General features: G+C 43.3%; 1 protein-coding gene across 1 annotated transcript in view; it reads left to right on the top strand.

Annotated features, from left to right (window-relative positions):
- Positions 1 to 3,664: 3,664 nt before the first annotated feature.
- LOC311136373 (kin of IRRE-like protein 3) overlaps positions 3,665 to 12,444 on the top strand; it is a gene marked incomplete at its 5' end in the record, with an annotated part of 346,657 nt that continues 337,877 nt past the window's right edge. Inside the window, 3 exons of the mRNA XM_084170475.1 lie at positions 3,665 to 3,715; positions 6,613 to 6,835; positions 8,219 to 8,329. Coding sequence (XP_084026601.1) covers positions 3,665 to 3,715; positions 6,613 to 6,835; positions 8,219 to 8,329 — 385 coding nt within the window. The remainder of the gene's footprint in view (positions 3,716 to 6,612; positions 6,836 to 8,218; positions 8,330 to 12,444) is intronic.

Consider the following 12,444-nt stretch of genomic DNA (forward strand, 5'->3'; position numbering starts at 1 on the left):
ACGGAGCGGAAAGGAAGGTTGTGTTAACAATTTGGTGTTTATCTTCTCTCCGAATTATTCTCCTATCGTTACAGTTACACACTTACCATTGTTTGATCTCTACCGGTTATTATAAATCAAACAAAAGTGCTATTTCATTCACAGAGGGCTGTAGGAGCTGCCAACAACCTGCTCAGAGAGGTGCATAGAGGTGGCAAGATTGCTTTGGATGTGCATTGTATGTTCATGTGTGTATATTTGTGTACCTCAGCATAAATCTGTGCATTAAATGTGATTGCACACAGAGCAGGTACACCGCGAGTTTGATGTTGTCTCTTACAATAATTTCATCACTCATTCCTCCGCTGCCGAAGTGTTGCCGAAGTATTTTGCGGAAACATCAACATAATTTTTCCTATACTATGAATCATGCGCCTGTCACCACAGATCTACAGTACATCTGCACTGCACACTGTTGTTACGTTGCCTTTTTTTCCGGGCAGCGTTTGAAAAATGCTAGAGTAAACAAGCCAGCGAAGGTATTGACAGCGTTGTTATGTCCTGCACAGGCCCCGCAGAATGGAAGATGTATTTTGTGTTGCGGGACAGGAGGCACATTGAAGAATTGAGCTGCTGATCTGATAAGGGAGGCAGTATCTGCCAGAATTTTCTGGCACAGCCCCTATTCCACCTGGACAGACTTGACTCTATCTTTCTGGGTCTCACTCTCTCTCTGTTTCTCTGTATTTATCCTCCTCTCTCACGCACACTCTCTCCTTTGCAGCCTCGTGCAGGTGGAGAGACCCTCTGATTGCGCAACACACACAATTGTATGAATGGGGGGGAGGGAGGATCAGGTTTCCACAACACCAATTACAACCATGCACCGCTTTTTTGCAATATAAAAGTAAATCAGCCTTTTAACTCGTACACAGGGACTCTGGCAAGGGGAGGGATGTGGGGGCTTGGAGAGACCTGGTGAAGCTCCTCACCTTCAGATAATGATGTGCGTTTCCCTGCCATTACCATGCATCCCTCACAAAGGCATTGGGACGGCACTGCAATTCATATAGCATCTATAGCATCGCTAGGTTAGCTAGCATTGCTTTGGACACTAGTTTTGGGCTTTGTTGTTGGATCGTCAATGGCTGGATAGATAACTGGATAGTGGAGTGACCAGTTTCCCTATCCTGAAGAGTCTCAGCGGAGGGGCTTTTCTTATCATTAGCGCTTGGTGTTTGTCTGTGATCTGACGCCTGTGAGGCACCAGAAACCCATCTGAGCCGTGCTCAATTACTCCAGCCTTGTTATTTCACATGGTAAACTGGGGGCTTGGGGATGGGTGGGGTGGTGGTGGGGTTTTGATGCCATGTTTTTGATGGGGCGAAAAAGCAATCACCATGGGAGCTTATAATAATTGTTCTCTGCATGTTTCTTTGAACCGCCACTTGAACCTCTGCTGAAGCTGGAAGACTGTTCAGCAAAAGGCCTTTCTAATAGTGGGCCTCTAATAATGACCCTTTCAGAGGAAAAGTTTGTTCCTGAAGTTTTTTCGACTGATTCTAGAAAGTCAACGGCTTCAAAAACACTGTGGCAGATCTCCGCCAAGTTTCAAGATTGATTGGTGCCAGCAGTGACTTTTATAGATGGTATACATGAGTAATTTAATGGGATGGGTTAATATAAGTATACTGTACAAGCAAGGTATAGTTTGATACCAGGTTGACTTGGCTTATGGTTGAGCTTTGGTTGAGCTCTGTCAAAGTGAGCTTTATATCCAATTTGTTTCATAACCTTGAAAAAGTAAATGGGCTGAATGCACACCTTCCCAAATCCATTGGATGCAAAATGGAAGATTGAGTTATGTTTCAGGGATAAAGGGATGCACTCATAATGGGCTAGGTGAATTAACATTGAGCAAGGGAGTTCATCTTGACATGCTCGCTTGGCAAATCCGCCACAGTCGTGGCTTTAATTCACAGATGACATCCGTCACAAATCTCCCAGCCACACCGAACTCATCCATTTGCCACTCCTGCATGGCTTCCACCCAGGAGCTAAGCACCCCACCATCAGCACACCGACACTTGTGGTGAATAGAATTTATAAACAGCAAAGACGTTGAAGCAGAGTGTGGTTTATTGTAGCCTTATCTAAAGTGATAATAGCAAGATAACCTTACAGAAGGCCTAATGCCAGATCAGATAGCTGCCAGGGAGTGTACACTCAATATGTCTCCCAGGTTGCCCAGGATGAAAACATTGGAGCGGAGCGTGGCTGCTGGGCGGATAAGCAGGGGGCTTTTAAGGGAGGGGTGGGGGGTTGGGGTAGGCTGTCCGTCTTTTTAAATGATGCTGTCTTTCTGCCTGTCAGTAGAGGAGAGATGCTTTACTCCTGAGTGGCGCAGTGGTCTAAGGCACTGCATCGCAGTGCTAACTGTGCCACTAGAGATCCTGGTTCGAATCCAGGCTCTGTCGCAGCCGGCCGCGACCGGGAGACTCATGAGCGGCGCACAATTGGCCCAGCGTCGTCCAGGGTAGGAGAGGGAATGGCCGGCAGGGATGTAGCTCAGTTGATAGAGCATGGCGTTTGCAACGCCAGGGTTGTGGGTTCGATTCCCACGGGGGGCCAGTACAAAAAATATGTATTCACTAACTGTAAGTCGCTCTGGATAAGAGTGTCTGCTAAATGACTCAAATGTAAATGTAAATGTAATGCTTGGTTGTGGATGGTTCAGATGGACAAGTGAGGCGGCTCAACTGAAAGTGAACAGGGATCTCAGAGTGAGCCGATGGCAGCTAGGGCCAGACCGCTCTCCTCTTTATTTTCCCATATAATTTCTGGGTAACAATTAATTATCTTACTGTAATAGATGTCCATTAAAATGGGCAAAAATAGCTTTTTAGCAAAAAACAATTTCTCAAGCAAGAATTTTGCTAAGACTGCCTGGGAGTGGTCTGAGTGGGGAGGGGAAAACTAAACTAGCTGTTATTTGCAGGGAAGTATGGAACTCTTTTTGTTATTGATCTATTAACCAATTTACCACATGGTGATTTCACCATGGAAAGCCGAAACTCCCACCCATGCAAACCTGCTGATTAGAAGGTCCTGTGTAGGTTGTATTTTCAGCCAGCAACTATCAGGAAATAACACTGATAAAATATTTTCACACTTTTACAGTGTTAGTTTCATCAGCTGTTGTACAATATGATATTAAACACAAGAACAACAGAATTGACTGCACTGGGCCTTTACATGTAGCTTTTGGGGATAGATAGAGTGGTTAGAAGTGGGCCTCATGGCAATGAAAGAATTTAACAGAGCCATTGGCTTTTCTGCAAGCCTGAGTATCATCTTAATCTCTGTGAAAAGGTATCAGTCTGCTGCCCACTTTTATCCAGCCTGAACACTTGACTGCTCCCCACCTCCTCAGACTGACAAAGTGCTGTGCGTCTGGAATGGGAAAATAAAGAGGAGAGTGGTCTGGCCCTAGCTGCCTTCGGCTCACTCTGAGATCCCTGTTCACTTTCAGTTGAGCCGCCTCACTTGTCCCTCTGAACCATCCACAACCAAGCATCTCTCCTCTACTGACAGGCAGAAAGACAGCATCATTTAAAAAGACAGACAGCCTACCCCAACCCCCAACCCCTCCCTTAAAAGCCCCCTGCTTATTCGCCCAGCAGCCATGCTCCGCTCCAATGTTTTCATCCTGGGCAACCTGGGAGACATATTGAGTGTACACTCCCTGGCATTGGACCTTTAAAAATCTAATCGCAATCATGAAATCACAGTATGAAAAATGTATGCACTCACTAACTGTAAGTCGCTCTGGATAAGAGCGTCTGCTAAATGACTAACATTTAAAATGTAAAGGAAACATACAGCAGGGATCTGCAAGTCTGTGTTTTTTTTATCACAAAATATAACAATGAGTTTACGAAGTGTTTCCAAATTGCCATTCAGTGTGTAATGACAGATTATAATGCTGTCTTTGCTTGTGCTGCACGAAAACAATGAACAACATCACTAGTGGATATTTGCCAAAACAATGTTTATCTCTGAAAAACATACTCTGTGTGCCTAGCTATACTAGAAAAATAGAAAAATAAGTTGAAATTATTTAAAACAAATGCAATACATTTTTGATACTAAGTGAATTAATTATTTTAACTGGGAAATGTACAAATATTCAATTTCAATTCAATTCCAAATAATAAATGTTTGTACAATTCCAATTAAATTCCAATTCAAACAATCCTAACAGTCTATTTGCAATTTAATTGCAATTCTTTAACTTGAAGATTGTTGAAATTTGAATTGAATTCAATGTACATTCTCCATTTCATGAGTGAATTCAAGCATTTGATTTAAATTCCATTGGAAATGACCCCAACCCTGAGCATCGCTACAGGAAATATACAGTATGTACAGTAGATGTCGAGTCTCAAAACAGGACTTCTCAAACCTCTCTTCTCACAACACAAAGTTGGTATTCAGTGTTAGGCCCCTCCCTTGCTCCTCAATGTATAGAATGAATACATCATTTAAAGCATGTCATTCAAAAAAAAGCATTCGGCAGGCACATGACAGCAAACCAATGCTTCTCAGTGCAGCATACATGTAGAGAAGGAAGCAGAAGCCTTGTAAAAGTCTGAGAAACTGTATCCCAGGTCGACAGTTTCCACATTCTCTGAAATTAGCGAATGGGTAGTCATACATTAGTACTTTCTCGTTCTCTCCTTTTTCATCCCTGTTTTCATTCTCTCTTTCAGTCATTTTCTCTGGACTCCCAGTGTGAGTTCAACAGTGTTCCCAATACATTTTACACTGAAGAAAAATATAAACGCAACATGCAACAACTTCAAAGATTTTACTGTTACAGTTCATATACTGTAAGGAAATCAGTCAATTGAAATAAATTCATTAGACCCTAATCTATGGATTTAACATGACTGAGAATACATACATGCATCTGTTGGTCACAGATACCTTTAAAAAAAAGTAGGGGCATGAAAACCAGTCAGTATCTGGTGTGACCACCATTTGCCTCATGCAGCGCGGCACATCTCCTTCTCATAGAGTTGATCAGGCTGTTGATTGTGGCCTGTGGAATGTTGTCCCACTCCTGTTCAATGGCTGTGCAAAGTTGCTGGATATTGGCGGGAACTGGAACACGCTGTTGTACACGTTGATAAAGAGCATCCCAAACAAGCTCAATTGGTGACATGTCTGGTGAGTATGCAGGCCATGGAAGAACTGGGACATTTTCAGCTTCCAGGAATTGTGTACAGATCCTTGTGACATGGCGCAGTGCATTATCATGCTGAAACATGAGGTGATGGTGGCGGATGAATGGCACGACAATGGGCTCCAGGATCTCGTCACGGTATCTCTGCATTCAAATTGCAATCGATAAAATGCAATTGTGTTCATTGTCCGTAGCTTATGCCTGCCCATACCATAACCCGACCGCCACCATGGGGCACTCTGTTCACAACGTTGACATCAGCAAACCGCTCGCCCACAAGACGCCATCTGCCCGGTACAGTTGAAACTGGGATTCATCCGTGAAGAGCACACTTCTCCAGCGTGCCAGTGGCCATTGAAGGTGAGCATTTTCCCACTGAAGTCCATTACGACATCGAACTGCAGTCAGGTCAAGACTCTGGTGAGGATGACGAGCACACAGATGAGCTTACCTGAGACGGTTTCTGACAGCTTTTGCTTTAATTCTTCGGTTGTGCAAACCCACACTTTTGGTGGCTGGTCTTAGACGATCCTGCAGGTGAAGAAGCCAGATGTGGAGGTCCTGGGCTGGCGGGGTTACACGTGGTCTGCAGTTGTGAGGCTGGTTGGACGTACTGCCAAATTCTCTAATTAACATTAGATTCTCTGACAACAGCTCTGGTGGGCATTCCTGCAGTCAGCATGCCAATTGCATGCTCCCTCAAAACTTGTGGCATTTTAGAGTGGCCATTTATTGTCCCTAGCACAAGATGCACCTGTGTAATGATCATGCTATTTAATCAGCTTCTTGATATGCCACATATGGCAGGTGGATGGATTATCTTGGCAAAGGAGAAATGCTCAATAACAAGGATGTAAACAAATTTGTGTACAAATAAGCTTTTTGTGCATATGGAACATTTCAGGGATCTTTTATTTCAGCTCATGAAACATGAGACTAACACTTTACTTGTTGCGTTTATATTTTTGTTCAGTGTAATATCTTCATAAGCCTACATATTCAAGAGGACTTCACCGTATCAATATCTTGTAAGTTTGCCACTTCCCCACAGCTGTCCTAGACATCTCATTCATCCCCTCAGCAATATCGTAGCAGGTTCTATAATGTACAGGATATTAAAAACGGCACAAGTGAATATCCGTTTTGGAGCTTTTGGGGAAATTAACCGAGATATGCAGCAGATATATTTCCTCTATTGTGTAGCTTCATGTCTTCTTATATAATTCACATCGCTACTTTTTTTCGCTCACTCACTCTATGCTACCGGTCAATGCATTCCCCTTCGAGGCAACTTTGAACATGCTACGGTACACTCCCGCCCATGCACTAGCATCCACCCCGGCTGTTTGTGACTTATGTGGCTCCTGCGTGATGTCTCGTCTTAGATTAATTCAAAGGTCGTGGACCAGCGAGCCGGGGATGACCCCGGCCTTCTCAGCCAGGATTGGACCTCTTTCTGGGCCCATGGGGTTCCTAATGGTCCCAGCCCACAGCAGCGGGACCGGGTAGGCTGGGTGGGAGGGCACATCAGAAAATGGGGAGGAGGGGGTTCTGACTGGCTGGCTGAGAAGTACTGTGCTGGTGTCGACATAGAAGTGGCTGACTGCTGTGCAAAAAAAGGGGAGAGGGAGAGAGAGAGAGAGAGAGAGAGAGAGAGAGAGAGAGAGAGAGAGAGAGAGAGAGAGAGAGAGAGAGAGAGAGAGAGAGAGAGAGAGAGAGAGAGAGAGAGAGACCAGCTGTTTTCAGCAACTGATATTGTTGACTTCGGTTGTCATATACAGTACATGCTTAGTTCGACACTGAAGGACGCAGTTGCCACAAAAGACTAAAGGTATTTTCAGAAGGTAGAACAAAAGTAATTTGAGCAAAAAACATTAGTGAACCGGCGATTCTTAACATTTGAATCCGTTTTCTGACTGTTGCATGCTACATTTGGATCAGTTTGGGGTCCCACGGACCGATGCACTCATATCTTAAATATTTGAACCGGGACCGATGCATATCGGTGAACCGTTACATCCCAAACCATTTCCCATGGTAGGACATGCAGCGCTAGGATAGACCATCTAAGCTGGGGACCAGGGACAGATTGGAACCAGAAATCGGCCCAGGCATTTTTAACACACTACACCAATTTATTCCCAAAGGTACCAATTATTAACCAAATTATTATTATTATTCTGTACAGAAAAAACTATTTAGACATGGCCTACTGGACATGGCATTTGCCCAAACTACCCTATGGCCAGTCCATTTCTACTGATGACTTAAGCCAGTCAGTGAAATGGAGTGTAAACAATTCTCTGGCCAGTCAAAGAATGGTAACTCAACTTTTTATAACAAGCGTGCCGCTGCCATAGCATGCTCTGCCTGTCAAATTGAATACCAAAGGTCATTGTAGCATGGTTAATAAGCGTAGACCAGTGTCAGGGGCAGTGCCGGTCAGAAAACAATTCAGCTAAATCCCCTTCTGATTGGCTGTTCATAGGGAGCCTCAGCGCTGGAGCGGAGTCAGCAGACATTATCTAACTTCACTCTGAAACAACAAAGAGTTTTGGACTGTGGGGGCCGAGCGACCAGTTCAGTCGGTTACTGTGGGAGTGACAGCAACTGCAAATCACACAACTGCCATCGCCATCCACTCATCTGGAGTATCGATTAGGTCTGTCCCTGCTAGGGACTACATTGAGGTAGAGGTCTTTACGGATCCACCTGTACCCGAATACCCGAGACCCGAGTGGGTCCGGATCCAGAATTCTAAATGATGTCACAGGTCTGGGTCGGATCTGATATGATTGTCACGGGTCTCGGGTATGTGTAATTTGAACTGACTTGGCCCGAAGGACCCATACAGATCTGAACGCGACTGCTGCAGTAGAGAGAGAGAGATTGTATAAATTATGCTGCTGCTCTTTTCACGAGAGTGACGCGTGTAGCAATTGTTGTTGTTGTTGGTCAATCATAAGACATCAAAGTGAAAATAAGTTACAGTCGTAGAGCCTCCGTGTGAGGTAAAAGTTAGGAGATATCTAATCAATGGAAGATGGAATGAAGATGATGGAATTAAAAGTTGGATAGGCTACAACGACCAAGAGCCAACAGGTAGGCTGCTACTTTATATTCTGAATGGAGTTGTTGTTTGTAACTGTGTAGGACGAGAAAGCGCATGCAGCATCAATTAGCCTAGCTAGCTAGCCAGCTTCTCCCGATTTGATGCATTCAAGACCGGTACTAGGTAATCATATTGTATGATAAATAACCTAGCTATGGCAGCTATTAGTCTACTATGGCAGCTATCGGTCTACTATAGTGCGAGTCGGCTTTGTTGTTTACAGTCTCTCGTCTCTTCCCTCCCTCATCCCTGTTCCTGTGTTACTCGCTCACACTCACAGTAGCGTACACACATAGCACGGCCCCTGCTAGAGCGTCACCTCTCTCTACCTCCTCTTCCTCGCGCTTTATCAGCTCCGGTTAATAAAGTAGCTTAGAAATTGACTTTTCTGCTGCTTCTTTCACTCGGATCGGACCGGGTCTGGATCCGACCAGGTCTATACGGAAAGGGTCTAGTTGTCCTCGGATCCATTCGGAACGGATCACTATATGAAAAAAATACAATTTATGCATATCGGGTCCGGATGGTAAAGCCAGGTCCATTTTGGAACGGGTCCAACTTTTTGGACCCGTGAAGGCCTCTACATTGAGGACTGAGGAGGAATCTTCTGGGCTTTCTTTCAGAGGCCAGAATGTAGTCTTAGTTAGCGGGGACCGTGGCTGCATCCCAATATTTCTCCTGAAATGGGCACTCTTTCACTACTTCCTATGAATCTAAAAGCATTGGATTGGTGGAGGCATGGGCTAGTGGGATTTTACACCCAATTTTTTTATACCAGTCATTTCCTTTTCAATAAGTGAGGGAAGTGAACAAGTGTACACTTTGGGAGGATGCAGAGATAATTTGGACACATGCCTTGTGACGCTGAAAATAATAGAACCTTCATAGCCTCCAGTCATTATTAACAAGTAATTCAATGTTTTGTGCCAATTCCATGCTATATAAAGGAACATATGGTTTCAACAGTTGAGTTTGGGTAATTTTTGTCACCGTTACTAATTGATAGAAATACTGACATTGACAAACTGGGCATGTGGTTCCAATGGATTGAGAAGACAAACTCACCTGCCATATAAGATCAGTCACCAAAGCATTGTCTCCCCCATTCAATAGTTATATGACTTCAGTGCAACCATGATAATTACCATATCATCAGCGAGTATGTTCGTGCGCATGTACCAATGCTCTATTTGATACACGTCTTTAAGATGAAAAGGTTCCTTTCTGCAATATTCTCTTTGAAACCCTTTTTCATTTTTTTCATTTTTTCTTTTTTTACACAGATGGGGGATCAAAGAGAGGAGAATAGCAAGGGTATTGTAATTAACTGAAACAATGCTTCACTTTGTCACCTGTGACTAATAAGAGTCAAGCATAAAGGATGGCAAAGCATGGCTAATTCCCTGGATCTACAGACATGACACCAGAGCTAGGGCCTTGAATACAATAATAAGTCCTTCTTCAAGTTATAAAGACGTTATAACTAGGTTATGTGTAAGACTGTCAGTTTGAATAAATCATTAGTATGTCACCAACCGACTCGCTTTGGTCTTATGTAGCAAATATATATTATTATTTTTTACATTAGACAAAAGTACACTCAGAGCTAGAAAATGGTATATCATACACTACAGTTAAGGAACAATGGGAAAGTAATTCTGCTTTGAAAGTTGATAAACTTGTAACTCCACTTTTGAGAAAATGGCCCTTGAATGTTTTGGTACACCTACTGGAGAGCTCGTCTTTGTCTACACCCATTCAGCATCGTTCACACCCTCTTAAACCTTAGCCACACCCATCTCTTTAAGGATTCACATGTGAGGCCATGTGCTAAACAGAGAGTACGGTAGTGTACCAAACAACCAAAGATTTCCAGACTAAAGGCTGGTTTACACTACGTCTATCGACATGTCTGTAGACAGTTGTCGCAGTGACATCATTAACATTCTATTGTCGTCCGACATCTAACTTGTCGTTACGAAAAAGTATGAACACAAAAACTACAGGCTGCATGACAGCAGCCTGGGGGTCCAAACTAGCATAACTTGTGTATTTTAACACCAATAAACCCACCAGTAAACATATCTTGCACTACTCATCTCATATGTATATATTGTATTCTATTCTATAATATTCTACTTTATCTTAGTCCATGCTGCTCTGTCATTGCTTGTCCATATACAGTGGGGAAAAAAAGTATTTAGTCAGCCACCAATTGTGCAAGTTCTCCCACTTAAAAAGATGAGAGAGGCCTGTAATTTTCATCATAGGTACACGTCAACTATGACAGACAAATTTAGAAAAGAAATTCCAGAATATCACAATTGTAGGACTTTTAATGAATTTATTTGCAAATTATGGTGGAAAATAAGTATTTGGTCACCTACAAACAAGCAAGATTTCTGGCTCTCACAGACCTGTAACTTCTTCTTTAAGAGGCTCCTCTGTCCTCCACTCTTTACCTGTATTAATGGCACCTGTTTGAACTTGTTATCAGTATAAAAGACACCTGTCCACAACCTCAAACAGTCACACTCCAAACTCCACTATGGCCAAGACCAAAGAGCTGTCAAAGGACACCATAAACAAAATTGTAGACCTGCACCAGGCTGGGAAGACTGAATCTGCAATAGGTAAGCAGCTTGGTTTGAAGAAATCAACTGTGGGAGCAATTATTAGGAAATGGAAGACATACAAGACCACTGATAATCTCCCTCGATCTGGGGCTCCACGCAAGATCTCACACCGTGGGGTCAAAATGATCACAAGAACGGTGAGCAAAAATCCCAGAACCACACGGGGGGACCTAGTGAATGACCTGCAGAGAGCTGGGACCAAAGTAACAAAGCCTACCATCAGTAACACACTACGCCGCCAGGGACTCAAATCCTGCAGTGCCAGACGTGTCCCCCTGCTTAAGCCAGTACATGTCCAGGCCCGTCTGAAGTTTGCTAGAGTGCATTTGGATGATCCAGAAGAGGATTGGGAGAATGTCATATGGTCAGATGAAACCAAAATAGAACTTTTTGGTAAAAACTCAACTCGTCGTGTTTGGAGGACAAAGAATGCTGAGTTGCATCCAAAGAACACCATACCTACTGTGAAGCATGGGGGTGGAAACATCATGCTTTGGGTCTGTTTTTCTGCAAAGGGACCAGGACGACTGATCCGTGTAAAGGAAAGAATGAATGGGGCCATGTATCATGAGATTTGAGTGAAAACCTCCTTCCATCAGCAAGGGCATTGAAGATGAAACGTGGCTGGGTCTTTCAGCATGACAATGATCCCAAACACACCGCCCGGGCAACGAAGGAGTGGCTTCGTAAGAAGCATTTCAAGGTCCTGGAGTGGCCTAGCCAGTCTCCAGATCTCAACCCCATAGAAAATCTTTGGAGGGAGTTGAAAGTCTGTGTTGCCCAGCGACAGCCCCAAAACATCACTGCTCTATAGGAGATCTGCATGGAGGAATGGGCCAAAATACCAACAACAGTGTGTGAAAACCTTGTGAAGACTTACAGAAAACGTTTGACCTGTGTCATTGCCAACAAAGGGTATATAACAAAGTATTGAGAAACTTTTGTTACTGACCAAATACTTATTTTCCACCATAATTTGCAAATAAATTCATGAAAAATCCTACAATGTGATTTTCTGGATTTTTTTTTCTCATTTTGTCTGTCATAGTTGACGTGTACCTATGATGAAAATTACAGGCCTCTCTCATCTTTTTAAGTGGGAGAACTTGCACAATTGGTGGCTGACTAAATACTTTTTCCCCCCACTGTATGTATATATTCTTAAATTCCAATCCTTACTAGATCTGTGTGTATTGGGTATACAGTGAGGGAATAAAGTATTTGATCCCCTGCTAATTTTGTACGTTTGCCCACTGACAAAGACATGATCAGTCTATAATTGTAATGGTAGATTTATTTGAACAGTGAGAGACAGAATAACAACAAAAAAATCCAGAAAAATGTTATAAATTGATTTGCATTTTAATGAGGGAAATAAGTATTTGACCCCTCTGCAAAACATGACTTAGTACTTGGTGGCAAAACCCTTGTTGGCAATCACAGAGGTCAGACGTTTCTTGTACTTGGCC

Source organism: Coregonus lavaretus, assembly GCF_964263955.1.
Source record: "Coregonus lavaretus genome assembly, chromosome: 10".
In the NCBI taxonomy this organism is placed as follows: domain Eukaryota; kingdom Metazoa; phylum Chordata; class Actinopteri; order Salmoniformes; family Salmonidae; genus Coregonus; species Coregonus lavaretus.